Here is an 18,705-nt window from a genome sequence, read left to right as displayed (position 1 = left end):
TTCTTTTTTGTTGTTTCTGCAGAGTGGCCTTCTTCTTTCTTCCAATCCCCTGGGATACAGTTTTCATAGCTGTCTGCAAAATTGCAGCTTCAGCTGTCTAGTCTATGTAGACCTGTAGCTTAGATTCCCATCCGTATCGTGGCAACTAACTTCAAACTTCTGGAGGTTAAAATCTGTTTGGATTAACTTTGATTAGGTATATACTCTTTCCTTTCTTTTTTTTCACTTTTAATTGTATTTTTATTGTCGGGGTGATGAGGTATATACTCTTGATCCAAACAACTGAGTGCTCTGCTAGCAAGAACTGCCACTTTCAGTGTGATGCAACAGGCTTTCTTAATGGGGAGAAGTGATGGATATCAGAGCACAATTGTGTGAATTTCAAAGAGCCTCCAGGATTCCCATTCTTGGTTTACAGGCAGAATTTAACACATCTCTTTTTTGTATATAAGTAGGAGAAGGGTAGGGAGAAGGTATAAGGAGATTCACTAATACTAGATTTCTGGTGGGGCCTGGAAGAGAGAAGACTCCTTTAAACAATGGGGAAACACATAAGAACTTAAAACAAGGAGCTACCGGATCATTTAATGAAAGTATGGGTGGTTTGGTTTGGTGAGTTCCAGGTGTTTGATACCCATAGTAACAAACCTGTGCTTATTAAAGCTATGTTTTACAATAGTCCTTGAAAGAGCATGTGCATTTAGTAAAGCAATAAACTCCACTGAAAAGTTATATTTGAATAAGATAAAAAGCTTATGCATTCATGATTCAAAAAAAATTAATGGTGTGTTTATTATGCTGCCAGTGCTGTTTATTTGTAGTATTAAAGAAGAAGGGGAGCTACACTTGTGAAGCAGCCAGTAAGATGGAATGAAAATGCACATTTTTGAAAAGGCAGGACATTATGGAGGCATAAAAGGTAACAGTGGGAGACCCTCATGCATTTAACCCCCGAATTGATACTTTTAGGGTACTTCTGCAGACCAAAGGAAAATGATGGCATTGAAGGCAGAAGAGATAACATATTGGTTGTCAAAGGGATGCCAGCTAGCAGAACCCCCTATGATAATTTCAAATGTCTGTGTCTGGAAAAGGGGTGCATGGATGGAGTGGGCTGGGGACAGTGAAAGAGGCCTTAAAGGGGTAAAATAAGTAGTGTGACCATGCTCCTGAAAGTTGCAGAAGGCCTATGGATGGCTTTTAAGTAGAGAACTGAGCTGACCACCTCTGCATCAGAATGTTCTAGAGTTCGAAGCCAATAGGAGGAAAGTAGGGCTCTTTTTGACAGCAATCTCAGATAACTGCACAAGAAGCAGCAGTTTCTACAAGAGGGCAAAGCAGGCAGACATTCTGAAGAGTCCAAGAATGAAGTCTGGGTGAATTGTGACTTGTAGATGTCTGATAGGGCCATTCACTGAGATATAGAGTAAAAGAAAGAGGATCAAGCATGGTGGGAAGATTTAGAGTGAGATGACTACAGAGCTTCAACATAGAAGTATCCCTCCAGCAGCTGAAAGGAATGTCTGGAGACAAAGATGTGGATGGTGGTTCAGTTATGGACTTGAGAACCACCAGGAGACGGACAGAGGCCCACACAAAGGTCTGAGGCACAGGAAAACAGAAGAGAAACAGTAGGAAGCATCCACCAGTGAGAGCAAGGCAGGGAGGAGAAGCCTTGGAGCACACCAGGAGCAATAATACAATGGCAGATAAAAATTCTTTGTGTGTGAGAAAAGGAGTTTCAGGAAGGAAACACAAATGGTCAGGAAAGGATAGCTTCGGGGAAAGGGGATCACTGGTTTCTCTGGTGAGATGGAACTGGAAGCCCAGACAGGAACAGGATTGGAGGCCATGAAGACAACAATAAGTCTGACTGAGAAGGAAAGAAAAGAGCAGTAGCTAGAGAAGGAAGTGCTGATTAAAGTGGGGTTTTATGGGGACAAGAGGGAATTGTTCATATTAATAAGGTGCAGGAGAAAATGGCTGGTAGATACAAGGAAGGCAGGAGATTGATGGTGAGGAGTCCCAGATGAGAGGGAGGGGAGATATACAAAACAAGAGTGGAGGATTGGCCTCCCTAAGACAGGTGGTAAGGATGGGATGTCGTAAGCTTGTAGGGGTCAGGGGAGGAAATTGAGGGCGTTCTCCATCGATGGCCTCTGTTTTCTCAGTGAAGTAGGGGGCCAGGTGATGTGCCGAGTGGAGTGGGGGGAGGTGGTAGCGCAATAAGTGGCTTGGGAAGAGGAGACTTGCTGTAGATAACTGCTACTACCAAGGTGACAGAGCTGGGGAAAGACACGGGAAAACTGGCAGGGAGTACAGCACACCCAGCCAAGTTGTAAGAATATAAACACACAGAATTGTCACATGTTTCTCCCAAATGTGTCTTAGACTATGCAGAGTAGAAGTGGAAATGTTAGACTGAGTTTTACGGAATGGATGCCATAGAAATGAAAGAGTCAAAAAATTATAGAGGAGAAGAAGGTGAAAGTCTTGGGTCACAGATTGCTGGGAGATTAAAATACTCAAAATTAATTTGCTCTTGGTAGGTCAGGAGCAAATGCAAGAGTCCAGGACTCCAAGGCCTCACTGGGAAGGTTGATAAGCAGACTATCAAAGTTTTTAGTTAACATAGTTAACCTGGCGGTTCTGATATCAGTCATCGGAAACTTAATCTCACCCTCCATAGAAGCTTTCCCTAGCCCCTCTTAACTCCAAAATGTTTCTCCCAGTCCTCTGATCTCCTATATCATTACATTTGCAGATAAATAGTGCAAAGAACATTGAAATCTAGATCCTAATCGAAGACTCAGGTCTTGGTCAGATTTCTATCACCTCTAAGTTCTGTAGCCTTGCTCGCTGTGTAGAACACCACTTAGTGGCTATTTCGACCAGAACAGCTTGCTTAGAGACAGGTTATTCTATCCTTGCTCATTATGTTCACATGTCTGTATTTATGCAGTGCCTTTGTCTCCATGTGAGTAGGCGTGAGAAGAACAAAGACTGTGCTGTTGTATGTGGCTTTACTTTGCTGCAGTTTATATAATAACCACCATCAAAGAAATCCTTGGAGCAATTCTATTGGAAATAAAGGAATATTTTGCTTCATAAAATTTCCTAAGACCCCCTTTTATTTAATAGTCTCAGAACCAGATTTGGGAGTAGTAGGCCTATGTAGCTTGTCACATCATGTAGGAAAATACTCTGAGAGTGAAAATGTAGGCCCTTTAAAACTGGAGCTTTTTTAACTGACTAAGGTCAACAGAGACAGGCCAAATCAACAAGCATGACATGAAGGGCAAATTTGCAATTAAAAGAAGAATGGGGAATTTTAAAGATGAATGGGTCCCATGACATGCATGCCCAAGTCTGTGTGGCCTTGGCCTCAAATGCCAGAAATTAATGCTGTACTCTTTAGCAGTCGTCACCTTTGGCTCTGAACAGAAAGGCAAATGCATTAAAATAACAACAAATAGAAGACTTACTTAGCTTGGAAGGCATTGTTGGTTCCCCTGTGGTCAAGGTCATGACACAGGCATCCCACAATCACAGCTAAAATTTCCACCTCAGTCAGGATCTCTTGAAACCCAGCCGTCTGGGAAGAAGGGGGAAATGGCAACAGTCACTACTGAGAGCAGGGAGGATGAAGAAGGTTGGCGGGCTGCACTGTTTGCATCCCCACATCATTTAAGGAAATGATTAACTGCCACCTTCTTAGATGACAGCGAGTCAAGTGGTCAGTTACACAGCCTTGGGTCTCCACAGTGATGAATTAGTTTGCTGACTCAATGGCACCTGCTACCACACCAGCTTGGCAAAGGCCCAGAGAAACATATATTTTGCTATTGTATATGTTGATGGTGAGCTTCTAGTTTGGTGGTAGGGGGATAAGAGGCAAATTTCAAATTGACACCACACCCACCAGATGCATTACATCTCAGAAGTACTCAAATTGATTCATGATGTCATTCTAGAAGTGATCTTGTAAACATGTTAATTCATATCACCTACAGCTCATTAAATTCATACAGGTAATAAGATGATGCAAGACTTGGAAACTAGAATTTAGCAGAGGATTAGGCAACCCAGTCCAAGGAGTAATGGAAATACCTATTGTGGGGAATTAATTTTTTTTTCTGACGGTGCTTTCGATTGTGAAATACATAGCTGTGATGTAATTTCTTTTGGAAACACTTTGATATAATTACGGGACCAAGAAAAGCAATGAGTCTTAGTTCCCGCTGATCCTTTCATTAGTTTAGAAGAGGAAGTACACCTCTCGGAAAGCTGCTGTATGAATTTTCTTCATTCAAAGCTTTTATCTTCTCCCTCTCCTTTTACTGTGCAAATCTCCCATTTCATTACTTATTAAAATCCTTATCAGCAGACAGGAGAAGGGGGAAATGAGGATGTAAATTCTTTTACTTTTCTTGGGTATTTCTTCCCCGAAAATCTATGATCTTTAGATACATATCCATAAGACACTTATTTAGAGCAGGAGTGCTACGAAAACTTTGTTTCATAATTAGTTATGTTTCTATTACAGAAACAATTGAGTACTGTGTTGATTTTTCTTAATTTAGTTTTATTGTCAAGGTGAGGTACAGAGGGGTTACAGTTGCATAAGGTAATGAGTACATTTCTTTTTTCTTTTCTTTTTTTTTTTTTTTGCCAGTCCTGGGCTTGAGCTCAGGGCCTGAGCACTGTCCTTGGACTTTCTCCAGGCTAGAGCTCTACCATTTGGGCCTCAGCACCACTTCCGGCTTTTTCTAAGTATGTGGCACCAAGGAATCGAACCCGGGTCTTTGTGCATGCAAGGCAAGCACTTTAACCACTAGGCCAAACTCCCAGCCCAATGAGTACATTTCTTTTTGAACATTTTTACCCACTCCCTAATTTCTCTCCTGCTTTCCCTCCCAGAACCCCTGACCCAATTTGTAAAGTTCATTTCCAGCATAGTGCTTGTATCGCTGTTGCCTTGGTTCTCCCTTTGTCCTTTGTCTCACTATTTTGTTGTTCCCCTTCCCTAATTCAGATAAACATATATACAATAACTGAGTTACCATCTCGGGTAGATTTTGAAATTCATCTGATTTCATTTTATGTAGCAAATGAAAATGTTAATGAATTGCCTGGAGTGTAAATGGCCCATATAAGAGTTTGTTTGTGCCCTTAATATAAAATTTGGCATTCCCTACGACTGACAAAAAAATTGGTATGAACTGCTGCTTTCTCTGTTTTGTTTATTTTACTTAAAGTATTACTTGCAATATTAAAAGATACCCAATCATACTAAGAGACTTAGAGTCAAACACCAGTAATCCTTCATCCTTCCCCTTTTCTGATTCCCTAAAGGCAAGGCCTTAAAAAACAAATGAAATTAGCGATGTTTTCTTTATACTATGCACAAGTTGTGAGCACTAGGTTATTCACCAGATACGTGGTCTTCACTGTGTACTGAATATACCTAGTCCTTTGAGCTTTCAAGTTCAACTTGATTCTTTTAACAGTCTTATATGGTCACGCGCTACCAGTACCTGCTTGTAGATGAGGAAATGGAGCCGCAGAGCTCCTAGCTAGTAATGGGCCTGGGAAAGGGCATTTCCAGTGTGCCTCCTCCAGAATCTATTCTAAAACAGTGATGAGGTCCAGTGGCAGGGAGAGGAGATTCACCCCATACCTGTTCTCACACTCTCAGTGTAATCCATACTCAGACCTTCTTGGGTATGGATTGCACACTGATGTATAGTGGTTGTTTCCTATTTTGTGTAAAGATTTGCATTTCCTGAAGTTGGAATTTCTTTGAAATAGCTAGGCCGTTTGTACCCTGCATCACTTTGTGAAAGAAGTGCTGAACAATTTTGAGAAATGAATGTCACACCCTTTATTTGACCATTGGTGGCCTGGGGAAGCAGCTTTCCCTCATTATTATTTAGGGATTGCTTTTTCCTCTCCTGTGCCTCATATCATGTCCTGCAGTCCAAGTGTCTCTCTTTCCTCAGTTTCTCCCTTGTTTTACAAGAGCATTAATAAAGACATTAATTTTTAAATTAATTAATTAATTTTGTGGCTCATGGGACTTGGACTCTGGGGCTTGGGCACTGTCCCTGAGCTCTTCAGCTCAAGGCTATCACCCTGCCCCTTAAGCCACAGTGCCACTTCTCAGTTTTTTTAGTGATTAACTGGAGATAAGTGTCTCATAGACTTTTAGGGCCGGGGCTGGCTTTGAACAGAGATCCTCAGATCTCAGCCTCCTAAGTAGCTAGTATTATAGGTGTGAGCCACTGCACCCAGCTTTTATCCCTGGGTGAGCTCACTGTTTTGGGAACTTTACATAGTTGAAGATCTTGATTCTTTCTTATATTCAGTTGTTTATCTGCCATTGCATCCTACATTTATGGTGTCAGCTGCGCCGTGGCAGGGTACTCTTCTCATGTGTGCTCAGCCTTGAGGAATGAGGCATTTGGGCAAGACCTGGCTCTTCTCTAAGTTAGGAGCAATTATTCCCTCCCTTTGTGCTTTCATAGGTTATGGTTCCATGAAAATGGGCAGTTTATATCAATTTCTGTTCTTCCTGCTAGTTTGTGTTTTTGAAGGGAAAGGGGGTTATCAGTATCATCTTAAAACTGTAAGTTAGCTTTGTGTGTGGGAGGGGATTAGTCTTGCTACTGCAAATTAAATCTTGAAAGTCTATCAAGTAAACAGTGGTTATTACCACGCTATAAAAATAAATGTTTCAAATGGTGGAGTTGTACTGAAATATAGAGGGATTTTTACCTGTGAAAATGTATCGGAGTAGTTGATGAATCAAAACAGTAGAAATAAAGATGAGGTTAAGGTACAGTCATTTGACTAGAAATTTAGGAAAAATAGTAATTTTGTAGGTAGATATTCAGTAATAATAATAATAGCATGGATCATATTTTGCTGAAATTTTCTGCTGTTATCTTTTGTTCTCCTGAAATCTAGCCACTGGCTCTAGCATCATGGCTACTTTGGAGAATTTGGTGAAAGCTATAGACTTTCTAGAAATTTTTCTATAATTTTGTAAAGTGTTCAAATACCACGGAGCCTCAGAAGAAAGATTCCCTGAAATACAGCATACCCACACTTGCACACAACGTATTTACCTCTCTCAGCTGTGATACCTGAGTTACTGAAGCAGCACCTATTTCTTGACTGTGATTTAAAGCTGCCTGGTAAATGGTTTCTGAGACTCATCAGGCCTGAAAAGGGTCCACCTGCCACTAAGTGTCCATTTGCCCCTCCTCCACTCCCATCCATCTTCCTTCTGGCCCTGTCCACACAGACCTAAATTTATCCACACTGAGCAGAAAAAGTCAGCTGCCTGGAGCTGATAATACACCTTCAAAAGGAAACAGAGAGCTGGAGTGTATTTCAACGCATTGATCCTAATTCTTATTTTATTTTAAAATAAAATATGACTTTTTTGCTCTTTACCTAGTGATTATGAGTTTATTGATCTTTATGGTAATATATCTTTTCACCTATATTTCCTCAGAGTTTGTATCAAAAATTTAAACAATGATGATAGTTTGCCTAAGAGGAAGTCAAGGCCTGTAGACCTTGTTCTGAAGATCCCCTCTTCAGAGACTTTGAGATTGTGCTATGTCATCATGTTCTAAAAGACCTCTGGACAGTTTTAACTGGGACATCTTGTGAACTATGGACAGAGGGAGACAGAGAAAGACCATTCACATCAGAAGCACCTGGTTTAATTTCTGGTACATACATGTGGATTGACTATCTAGAGCTTTTGTTTGATACATTATCAAAATCAGATTTACTATGGTCTAAAAGGACTCTTAGAGGATTTTGTTTTAAGTATTATCTACAAAAGGTTCATATCTTCAAATAAATGCCCTAAATTGCAATGTGGATGGTTGGTTTTAGGGTGGAAAGAGCGGTGCTGCAAGGGAAATAGATCCAACTTGATGCCATAGCCTGCCTTGTTGTTGTTTAATGATTGTGTTTCTATTTTTTAAAATTACCCTTTGCTTATCTTTAAGTAGCTGTACAAAGGTATTAACATTTAGCGTGTCATTTTGTCAGTACAATGCATCTTGATTGCTATCATCTTGTTCATCTTGCTCTCCCATCCCTGCCAACCCAATCCCTCACTTCCATTTACCTCATTTCGTAGGATGTTCATTAAGTATATGACCAAATTCTCCCCCAACTTCTTCATCTTCTTTTATTTAAGATGCCATCTTTACTAGCTACAGAAAGTACATGAGGAAAGCACAGAGGGAGGCGAGCAGGAGTCAAGAATAACCTTTAGTGGCGTGGCATCGGTAGGATGGGCTATACCACCACTAATCAGTAGTTGGCCCCTTGATGCTTACAGTGATTTGCCTGAGGACATTTGGAGCTGCCAAACTGAAAAGGAGGCTCTTTAGCCACTTACCGAGGTCCAAAGGCCACAAACTTCTGTTAGGAGCTCACCATCCAGCACCAACCTATTGCATATCTCTTTTACCAGATCATGAAACATAATGCCAGTCATTTGTACTTTAATTATCTGTGGGAATGGGACCATTTTGACTGAATTTCTTCTCAAGATGAAAGCAACCAAATAGTGATTTGGAATTAATTAAATATTGATTTAAGTCTATAGTGATCCTTTCTTTACCAAGCTCAGAGGTGGGAAAATTTTATATCTTCATCTAAATGACTTTTTTTTTTTACAAGTAGAAGTTTCTGAAAGTACTTACTATCAAATTCTACAACCTGACATATTTGGAGTATATAGCATTCCTAATCTCAAATAACATTGTAAATGTTTATATACTTCTCAGGAAGGTGAGTCAGTGAAACTCAGTACTTTGTCTGTGTTGAGTATTTGTCTCATGCACAAGTGAGATACTGACTTTATACAATTGCTTTTAGTTATTTTAGCCATATCCAAGAATTAATTTCTAATCTACTTATTTACAGAATCGAAAAGCTTTATTGTAGAAAGGTAAAAATATGCAAAAATATAGACAACTACAATGATTGTCATGTTATCCTTTGCCTCACATGACTAGCGATCCCTGTTTTTGTCAGTCGTTGCATCTATTACTTTGTTTGCAGTGTCTTGTTTGCAAGGCTGTTTGTTTTGTTTGCTAGAATATTTCAAAGCAAATATCTGGCATCAAAATTCCTTATTTTATTCTCAAAAAATTTTGGTGAGGTAAAAAAAAATCAGCCAATATATCTCTACTCTTTTATCTTGATAAATGTGCCAAAAAATAAACAAAAGGTAAGAGGAAAGTCTCAGTCTAAGTGTGTCAGTTTAAAATGAAATCTTTTTTTTAAAGACAAGAAAATTGAGATATCTATTTTAGTTTAGATAATAAAATAAACATAGTCTTATGGGATACACATAGGTACCTAAAAATAAGCAAAGGGAGAGTCTTAGATTCTTAAGACCCTAAAATATGTATGTTTTGTTATGTTTCAGAGGGTAAGAGCAGCATGTTTTGTCCATATGTAGAAATAATTTATATCCCATTTATGACAAATCATTAGTGAATGCAATATGGTGTGTGAGCACAGAAAATGAAGCCGACCTCTTGGTGAACATTAGTTGTATAGAAAGAGATCTCACAGAGTGTCATGAGAGACCAGCTTGACAGATTTCAAGAATCTGAGACCTCTTTAAAACTTACCCTAAGTTTTACTGGCATGGAACCAAGATTAAGCATGAGACCCACGAAAAATTTAAGTTCTTTAAAGTTCCTGACTTGCCACCCTTAGGTGCCAGGTTTTAGTCCCAAGAAAGTACCACCAAGAAGTCCAAGAAGCTGTGGTAAACAGCCTGGCTCTGCGGCTGCGTCTCAGAATTGGGGGATTCAGCTGGCACCATAAAACACAAAGCGACAGATTAAGCAGTTTACCAACACTATAAAAATCTCCAGAATAAATTCACTTTAATCGAAAAGTCCTGTATTGTAACTAAGGCATCCCAGTTTCCAAACCACATACATTTCCTTACAAGGCCGTGTTCATGAGCAAGACCTTATAGTTTCCCTGTAAAGCCAGATACTGTTATGTTCATACACTTTTGCAATTTACATGCCCTAAGAAAAATATCCAGCTTGAGCTGATGGTGCAGGAGAATTTATTTTCACTAGAGAGGGAATGACCCATAACTCATGAATGGCAGCGCTTAAAGTGAGTTATGGAGGTTACTCTCCTGTGAGAGGAAATGGATTGGATTATCCTTCTGCCCAATTGTATGTTTGGGTCTCAGCTCACCAGCTTGTTAATGAGGTGCATTTTTGTCTTTTTCTTTCATAAAAAAATGTGGATAAAGGGCAATGCCAGCTAGAAACACGAGATGTCTAATTGGGGCTCAGAAATATAGCAGAGAGTGAAAACAGAAGCCTTCGTACATGATTAAAGGATAGGAGCCCTAAATGCATTTTAAACATAGTATTCAAGTTGATTAGCTCCATAGTTAATTTATGATGCCCCCTGCTGCTATTATGCAAAACATTAAAAATCATTCCTTTCCTAAATTAAATATTTGCCATTTTTAAGTCATACCTAAATGAAGATTAAGTAACTTTTTTTTCTAATTTCTTTGTATTATTATGATAAGGCTGTTATTTAAATATAACTAGGCATTACCTCCATTGGTAAGATAATTGTATGCAAAAATTACATTTGATGGTTATTTTATACAATATGATTATTGTTTATTTTATTGTGTCAGATGTAGAACAAAACATTTAAATCCCTTTGTGCCTTTCAATGTAACAATCAGTAAAGGGATTTTGTTCGAGATTAAGATTCTGGTTATTCAGTGAAAATGTTTTCTTTACAAATTCAGTTGGCATTGTCTAAAAAGAAATATACTGTTTATTTGACTTATGTAACTCTAACCCCTCTGTACATTATCTTTATAATAACAACGAAAAACATTTTAAGTTCATAAATAAAAATCAGTTCATCTGTGTTTCTTGGTGGGAAAGAAAAGAGTTCCAACTGTGCTTCTGTGATCTTCCAGGAGAACATTTCTACCTTGAAACCCAAAGTCCTGACAACCACAAGGGCACACAGCATTCTATCCCCCAGGCCTGGGAGCGGGATGGAATTTGCTCTAAACATCCCTTCTGCTCTCTAGTTTGAATTCTCAATAAAACAGCTTAGCTTATCTCTGAAAATCACCTTGTTGACAACACAAATATGGACCTACACATGCCACCTTCACATTTAAGATTTAAGAAGCACCCCCATTAAACATCCAGGGGCGTCGGTGTGTGCTCTGTGATACTTGGTTATTATTAGTGTTTAACTGCAATTCCATACCAGTACTGTGCTGCCAGCACCACCATAAATTTTAATGTGATCACATGCTCTTCTCTTTTCATATCCAGTGAATTCTGCAAGATCATAATATTCTCTATGAACCCTGGCTGAACCTTAGTGTGATATGAAGAAAGAACAAAATTTCTAGCGCTGTTAGTTGTTCATCATTGTATAGTTTTTTTTTTAAACTGGACACTGAGAGACATGGTTACTTGAATAATATTACCTTAAAGCAAATTCACTCATTCAATTAATCTTTATCGAGCCCCTGCAGGATGCAGGGCATGACCCAAAGTGTTAATGAGTACATTTATGGGATAGTAAAGAATACTGACTCTTGAGGAAACCTTTCTCTCCCTACTGCCTTGGAAAATCTGTAAGAGCTCATATATCATTTATAAAACCAAGAAATATTTCTGCAACCCTAAAAACCACTATATGCCTTTTACTTTAAGAATACAAATCATATATATTACACACACACACACACACACACACACACACACACACATTGCGGGAGAACTGAGCCTTTACTTGTATGTTTCATGATGCATATGTTTGATAGGATTTCTTTTCCTATGGGCTCGCATAAAAGAAGATAATTTGTATAACTACCAATGATCTGTAGACTTTTAGTCTTCATTTAACCACAAACAATAAATTTGGCAGATTTTAGCTAAGCAGCTTTTTTTTTTTTTTTTTTTTTTTGCCAGTTGTGAGCTTGAGCTCAGGGCCTGAGCACTGTCCTTGGACTTTCTCAAGGCTAGAGCTCTACCATGTGAGCCGCAGCACCACTTCCGGCTTTTTTCTATGTATGTGGTACCGAGGAATCGAACCCGGGTCTTCATGCATGCTAGGCAAGCACTTTAACCACTAGGCCAAACTCCCGGCCCCTAAGCAGGTTTTTTAAAGCAAAGGATAGCACTGAAGTTTTCATAATACAAATCTGAAAAAATCAGACCAAATGCATGGAACAAATTATTTAAGTTATTAATGGGTTCCCAGTAAACTAACCATCAGTCTTCAATTGCCTTTCCTACAAAAGAATAGTTCTTTTTAGTTTAACTTCTAATGAGGTAAAATGGCTTGGTGTCTTAGACATGAGCCTGAATACCTTTGTAAACACAATTCTGAGTCACTAAGCTTATTTTTCTCTGTGTGAAATTATCTCATAGTTAAAGGCTATTACATATTTGTAATTTGCTTATCTTATGTTTCACGATACAAAATTTGCTTAGTCGTCACAGGAAACTATGCACTTCCAATTCCCAGAGACAATGGACTTAGGACAACACAGCAGCATCTTTGAGGTCATACAGAGAATTTTGCATTTCTGTATGCTCAGGGCATGGTCATTCAGGAGGCAGTCATGAAACACACCCAGCACGAGAGGAGGGGCTCTTTTTGCATAGAGTGGCTTTGTTGGTGTGTCTTCTAAGAAGGGCATTTATTTTATAGTGGGGCGTGTGCCTCCGATTTTTTTTTTAAATTTTATTCCAGCAACTGGCTGGGAAACTTTGCCTTGGAGTGCCATCTAGAGGAATATTTTGTTCACATGAAGCATTCTTTTTTGGCTTTGTGACCCAGACTGTATCTTGTGGTGTACACATCTTTTTTTCCAGGTTGATTTTGGTCCTAACTCATCTAGAGACAGAATATGAGAACCCTTTAGTAAAAGTAGAACCATTGAGACCAACTATTTGTCAGACGTCAGCAGCTCATGCCTAGAAACCCACCTACTTAGGAGGCTGAAATGGCTTGGATTATGATTCCAAGCCGTTCTGGGAAAGAAAATCCATGTGTCTCTAATCTCCAACTAATCACCAATAAACTGGAAGTAGAGCTATGGATAGAGTGGTAAAACACTAACCTGGGGTGAAAAAGCTAGGAGACAATGTCCAGGCCCTGAGTTCAAGCCCCAGAACCAGTAGGCAAAACAACAATAGCATCACACACACACACACACACACACACACACACACACACACACACACACGATCTGTTGTTAGGATTGTATGAAGCTTTGATGCCAATCCATGGAAACAACCACTTTGCCACAAGCTGAGGTCATACTTCAGAAATCACAATCAATAAATAAATTAAATTTACTTTTGTCCACCCTGATCAAGTAAGTTTAGTTTTCTCCATAGTGATTTCTTCACTAAGAAATTTGGTTAACCAGATTGCCCGTGGCTGATCTATGGAAAATTCTTTTGTTAGGAATAAACAGAAGTTGAGACTTTGAAATTATTGTAGTTATAGTTAAGTTCAGCAAGTGTATTGAAAAGAAATAATAACTTTCCAGATATAACTATACAATACAATATGATAAAGAGCAAATAATATTTAGGAAATTTCCAAAGCCATTATAAATGTGTGTGTGTGTGTGTGTGTGTGTTGTTGTTGTTGTTGTTGTTGGCACCAGGGCTTGAAGTCAGCCTCATACTTTACTTAGCTTTTATACTCACTTGAGCCTTACTTTTGCCTCTGGCTTTTTGCTGGTTAATAGTCTTTTCTGCCTGGGCTGGCTTCAAACTGTGATCCTCAGATTTTAGCTTCCTGAGTAGTTACAATTACAGGCATGTGTGACAAGCATGTAGTGTTTTTTTTTATTGTTTCTCATATTTGCCTCCTCATACTTCTTTTAGAGAAGTGAATAACAAAGCCTACTTTTTTCTAATAGCATCAATAAAATAAGAATTCAGCCCTTTCTAAATTTTTTATTGTAAAGGTAAGATACAAAGGGGATACAGTTACATGAATAAGGTAATGGATACATGTTGTTTTCGGAGTGTTACCCCCTCTCACTTTCTCCCACTGCTCCACATATTCCCTCCCACTCAAGCTGTGAGGTTCATTTCCAGTGTCATGTCTAGTGAGTTTTGTCCCACTGTTTCTGTGATTCTCCTTCCCTTTCCCAAATCAGAGGAAACTTATATATAAGGCAAAGGGTATTGAACTCAGAAACAGTGGCCACAGGGAATAAACTTGAGGAGGGAGAAACAAAAAAAAAAGAAATGACTGCAAAGAGTAGACTGAAAGAGAAGAGTGTGTGTGAGACATGAAAGAGAGAGAGAGAGAGAGAGAGAGAGAGAGAGAGAGAGAGAGAGAGAGAGAGAGAGAGAGAGACAGACAGACAGACAGACAGAGAGAGACAGACAGAGAGAGAGACAGAGACAGAAAGACAAAGAGAGAGAGAGAGACAGAGAGACAGAGAGAGAGACAGAGACAGAGAGACAGAGACAGAGAGACAGAGACAGAGACAGAGAGAGAGACAGAGAGACAGAGAGACAGACAGAGAGACAGACAGAGAGAAAGACAGACAGAGAGGGAGGGGAAGGAGAAAGGGAGAGGAAGGAAGGAGGGAGGGAGGAAACCATTGAGCCTATGTTTCTTTGGGTCTGGCTTACTTCACTAATACAATTTTTCCAAGTCTTTCTATTTCCCTGTGAATGGGGTGATGTCATTCTCTTTGATGGAAGCCTGGAATTCCATTGTGTAGAAGTTCCACATCTTCTGGACCCATTCCTCTACTGCGGGGCATGTGGGTTGGTTCCATACCTTAGCTATGGTAAATAACGCTGCACTGAACACAGTCATGGTGGTAGCTTTCACGTGGCTTGTTTCTGGACGTTTGGGTAAATGCCCAGGAGTGGAATTGCTGGGTCATAGGGGAGCTCTATGTTTAGTCTTTAGAGGAGCTGCCATACTGCTTTCCAGAGTGGTTGAACAAATTTACTTTCCCACCAACAGTGTAGCAGTGTATCCCTTTAGGCAATATCCTCACCAGTATCTGTTATTATTAGTTTTCTTGATAATGACCATTCTAACTGGGGTGAGGTGGAATCTCAATGTAGTTTTGATTTGCATTTCTTTCATGGCCAGAGATGTGGGCCATTTCTTCATGTGTCTGTTGGCCATTCTACTTTCCTCTCCAGAGAAAAGTCTTTTTTTTTAATTTATTTAACCCACTTATTAATGTGGAGGTTATTTCTTTGAGGATTTGTTTTCTTGAGGTTTTGTTTTTGAGCTCTAAGTATATTTTAGATATGAGACCTAGTGTAGATCTCCCAATATCTATTCATTTTCCTAGCTATGTATTTTGTCACATAGCCAATAAGCTTTCTAGCAATGGCACTCAAATTTACCAAGCAGACACAAAATAACAGTCCCATGTTCTGACACAGGTTCAAAATTCTGCTTTTTTCAGTTTCTTGAAAAGTATTTCTACCATAAAAACATGCAAAGATGAAAACTGACTACTAGTTTTCTTTTGTCCCAAATGGTTAACCATGAACCTGCCACTCTTGCTAGATCCTGTACCTCAGCTATTAGAGGCCCATTGCAAAACTATGTCTCTGCATTTTAATATCTCTGCCTCACTGAACTGTAGTCTTTCCTCCTCCTGTTGTTTAGCAAGGCTTTTGCTTACTTATTTTGCCAAGTCTATAAACCCACATTTTCTCAAGTTAGTAAGTTAATGCCATTTGTGAGCCCGACTCATGAACTCTGTACACACAAATTGCTTCTTATCTGTTGAGATCTCGTAAGGAAAAATACAAAATGGAGGCTTTTTTTCATGCAACATTGGCACTTAAGCAAATAAACCTCATAGTTCAAATTATCCTCCTTCCCCAACAGATTGGCTGCTACTGTGATGGTGTTCATAATGAAGGACCAGGGCCAATTCAGGTTTTCTGTCTGGACTGACTGTTCCTTAAGCAGAAAAAGAACCAAACCACAAGACCTCTAGAAAAAAATGAAGACATGTTTTCCCATCTTCTTATGTCATTGTACACTTGACTCCAAGCCATAGCCTATTCGTTAAAAACCTACCAAGTTTATAGTCAAATGCAAGGTACTAGTAGGCCCCCCAAGAAATAGGTGAAGAGAGGAAAGGAGGGAGGGATGGAGAATTGTAGGAATTGGTGGGGAAATTGTAGGAATGGGTGGTGGTGGGAGGAATGGCTGAGAACGATGATCAAGATGTTTTTACTCATAAGCTGACATGTTGAATTGTAACCCCTTTGTATAATCTCTTAAAGATAATAAATATATAACTTTTTTTTTAAAAAAGAGAACTAAGTGTTGATGTGGGTACCAGTGGTTCTTAGCTACTTCAGAGGCTGGATCTGAGGATTGCAGTTTGAAGCCATCTCAGGCGGAAAACTCTGGGAGGCCTTTATTTCCAACTAACCACTAAAACCCCTGAATTGGAACTGAAACTCCAATGGCAGAGCATCAGCCTTGATTGAAAAGCTAAGGGATACTATCCATGCTCTGAGTTCAAGCCCTGGGCATCATCACAGATGGAAGAAAGGAAGGAAGGAAAGAAGGAAGGGAGGAAGGGAGGGAGAGGAGGAGGGAGGGAGGGAGGGAGGGAGAGAGGGAGGGAGGGAAAGAAGGAAAAGATGGTCACCATTTAAGTGCGTGTTGCTGAAAGAGTAAGGAATGACTTCTGCCCCATCAGTTTATGCTACTGGAGAACAGAGAATGGTAAGCTGAAACACCCTGTGGAAAGACCCCTGTGGAAGGGAAGGGGAAGAACAAGACGATTGGGAGGGGTGGGGGAAGGGAAAGGGAGACAAAAACATGAGAAGGGCTATCAATGTTTAAGAAGTAATGCACCCACTACCTGACAAATGCAACTGTAACCCTTCTATACATTACCCTGACAATAAAATACAATTAAAAATAGAAAAATAAAGGTCCCTGTGTTGTAATAGTTTCAATGTGGGGAAAGAAGTAATTCTGGATGCTTTAGAACAAGGGGAAAGCTATAGAATATCTGATTGATGCTTTAAAGAATGAGCAAAATTTTTAATGGGTAGAGACTAAGGCTGGAGCAGTTCATGAAGCAGCACAATAATCTTCATTCATTTTCATCAAAAGAAAGAATATTTCATTCAGAGTCCTGATTTTGTCTAAATTTTAATGCGAGTGCACAGACATGGTGTATTTCTATTGCTATAGTTGAATACTCACAATCCCCCTTACATATGATAAATGGGTTTACACACCTATGCCTATGTATGTATATGTTACTATGAGGTCAACAAAACCATATTTAAGCCAGAAAACATTTTGCTTGATGATAGCTTAAAGACAATATAAGTGGGAATGAAGCCAAAATAAGCTTTATTATTATTATTATTATTATTATTATTATTGTTATTATTACTTTGGCCAGCAAATGGGGACATTGTAGAATAATTTGTTTCAACCTTTGACACAAACATTTGCAGAGTTTGTTCCAAGGCTTTCTTTCCTCTACCCCACTGCCATGGCTATCTCCATAAAGTAGACTGGGTTAGAAACCAAAAGACAGGTGGTTTAAGCTTAATGAGCTATTAGCCCAGTACATCTACTCCTATTTTCCTTGTGGTGTAGGCTCTGGAGATGTTCTCTTAGGATTTTCATGTTTCTGTGGGCAACGCTTCTACGTTCCTCGCTGGCTTTCCCACAACCCAGAGTAGTATCCAGGGATTTCTTTGTCCTGTTGTATGTCTCTATTTCCTTTGTCAAACTATTACTTTGAAAACCTAAACATTTCTTTTGTAAAAGACCTAGCTTACCAAGAAAAAACATGGAAAAGAGGCTTAGCTCCTCATTTTAAGGCAATATACACCTGGTATTAATAATTGTGTACCTTTAGAACTCAGAGTTGGGAGTTGTGATCAATTATCTACTCCCATAACCAGACTGGGTAGTCTACTGTGAAGAAATCACATGGGAATTTTTCTGACAAATAGAAAGACATCGTCTATGGTTCCACACACTGTGGGAGGTGCTCTTCCATCACTTACGGTTAGCATAGCAAACATCAGTTGGCACACATTGAAGGCATGTCTCCAATTGTGGTACAGAACCATCCGATAGTTTTTTCTCACTGTCAGAAGCCACCGACACAGTGTCTGCAGTAGGAGAAGTAAGTTGTATCAGACAGTTGTATATGTCTCCCAACGACCACTGTCAGAGCCAGGCCTCACTGTCGTCACTGCTTTCCATAAACACCTGTCCGAGTCTCACAGTGTTCAGAGCAGGGGTACAGATCAGGAATCCTCACCCTCACTTTGTTTTGGGGAAGCCTACAGTTCAAAGTGGGGAAACCCCTGTCCCAAGTATGCTCTTTACTTTACCTCATAGTCGATTTTAAACTTCTGTACCATCCCCAGCTCCATGAACATCCGGAGAGCAGCGGTGATCATGGCATCCACGTCTAGGGAAAAGTCATCGAAATGGATGTCATCAATGGCCAGCTCCGACACCAGAGGGATATTGGCTGCCTGCAAAGGCAAACGGCCTAAGTCAAGCCAAGTTCACCAGCTTCCCCAAACCCCATGTCCTGCTCTCCTTCCTTGCTTATCAGAAGTGCCACATAAATCA

At 39.6% G+C, this 18,705-nt stretch overlaps 1 protein-coding gene across 1 annotated transcript in view; it reads right to left on the bottom strand.

The window, feature by feature from the left end:
- Window positions 1-18,705, bottom strand: part of Pde11a (phosphodiesterase 11A) — a 350,018-nt gene that overhangs the window by 71,228 nt on the left and 260,085 nt on the right. Inside the window, exons 11-13 of the mRNA XM_090342568.1 lie at window positions 18,459-18,605; window positions 18,126-18,233; window positions 3,486-3,595 (exon numbers count right to left, since the gene is read on the bottom strand). Coding sequence (XP_090198694.1) covers window positions 3,486-3,595; window positions 18,126-18,233; window positions 18,459-18,605 — 365 coding nt within the window. The remainder of the gene's footprint in view (window positions 1-3,485; window positions 3,596-18,125; window positions 18,234-18,458; window positions 18,606-18,705) is intronic.

The sequence above is a fragment of the Megascapheus bottae genome, chromosome 12, assembly GCF_031878675.1.
Source record: "Megascapheus bottae isolate mThoBot1 chromosome 12, mThoBot2.hap1, whole genome shotgun sequence".
Classification (NCBI taxonomy): domain Eukaryota; kingdom Metazoa; phylum Chordata; class Mammalia; order Rodentia; family Geomyidae; genus Megascapheus; species Megascapheus bottae.
The sequence above is the reverse complement of the archived record's forward strand: the minus strand, read 5'-3'. Positions and strand labels throughout refer to the sequence as shown.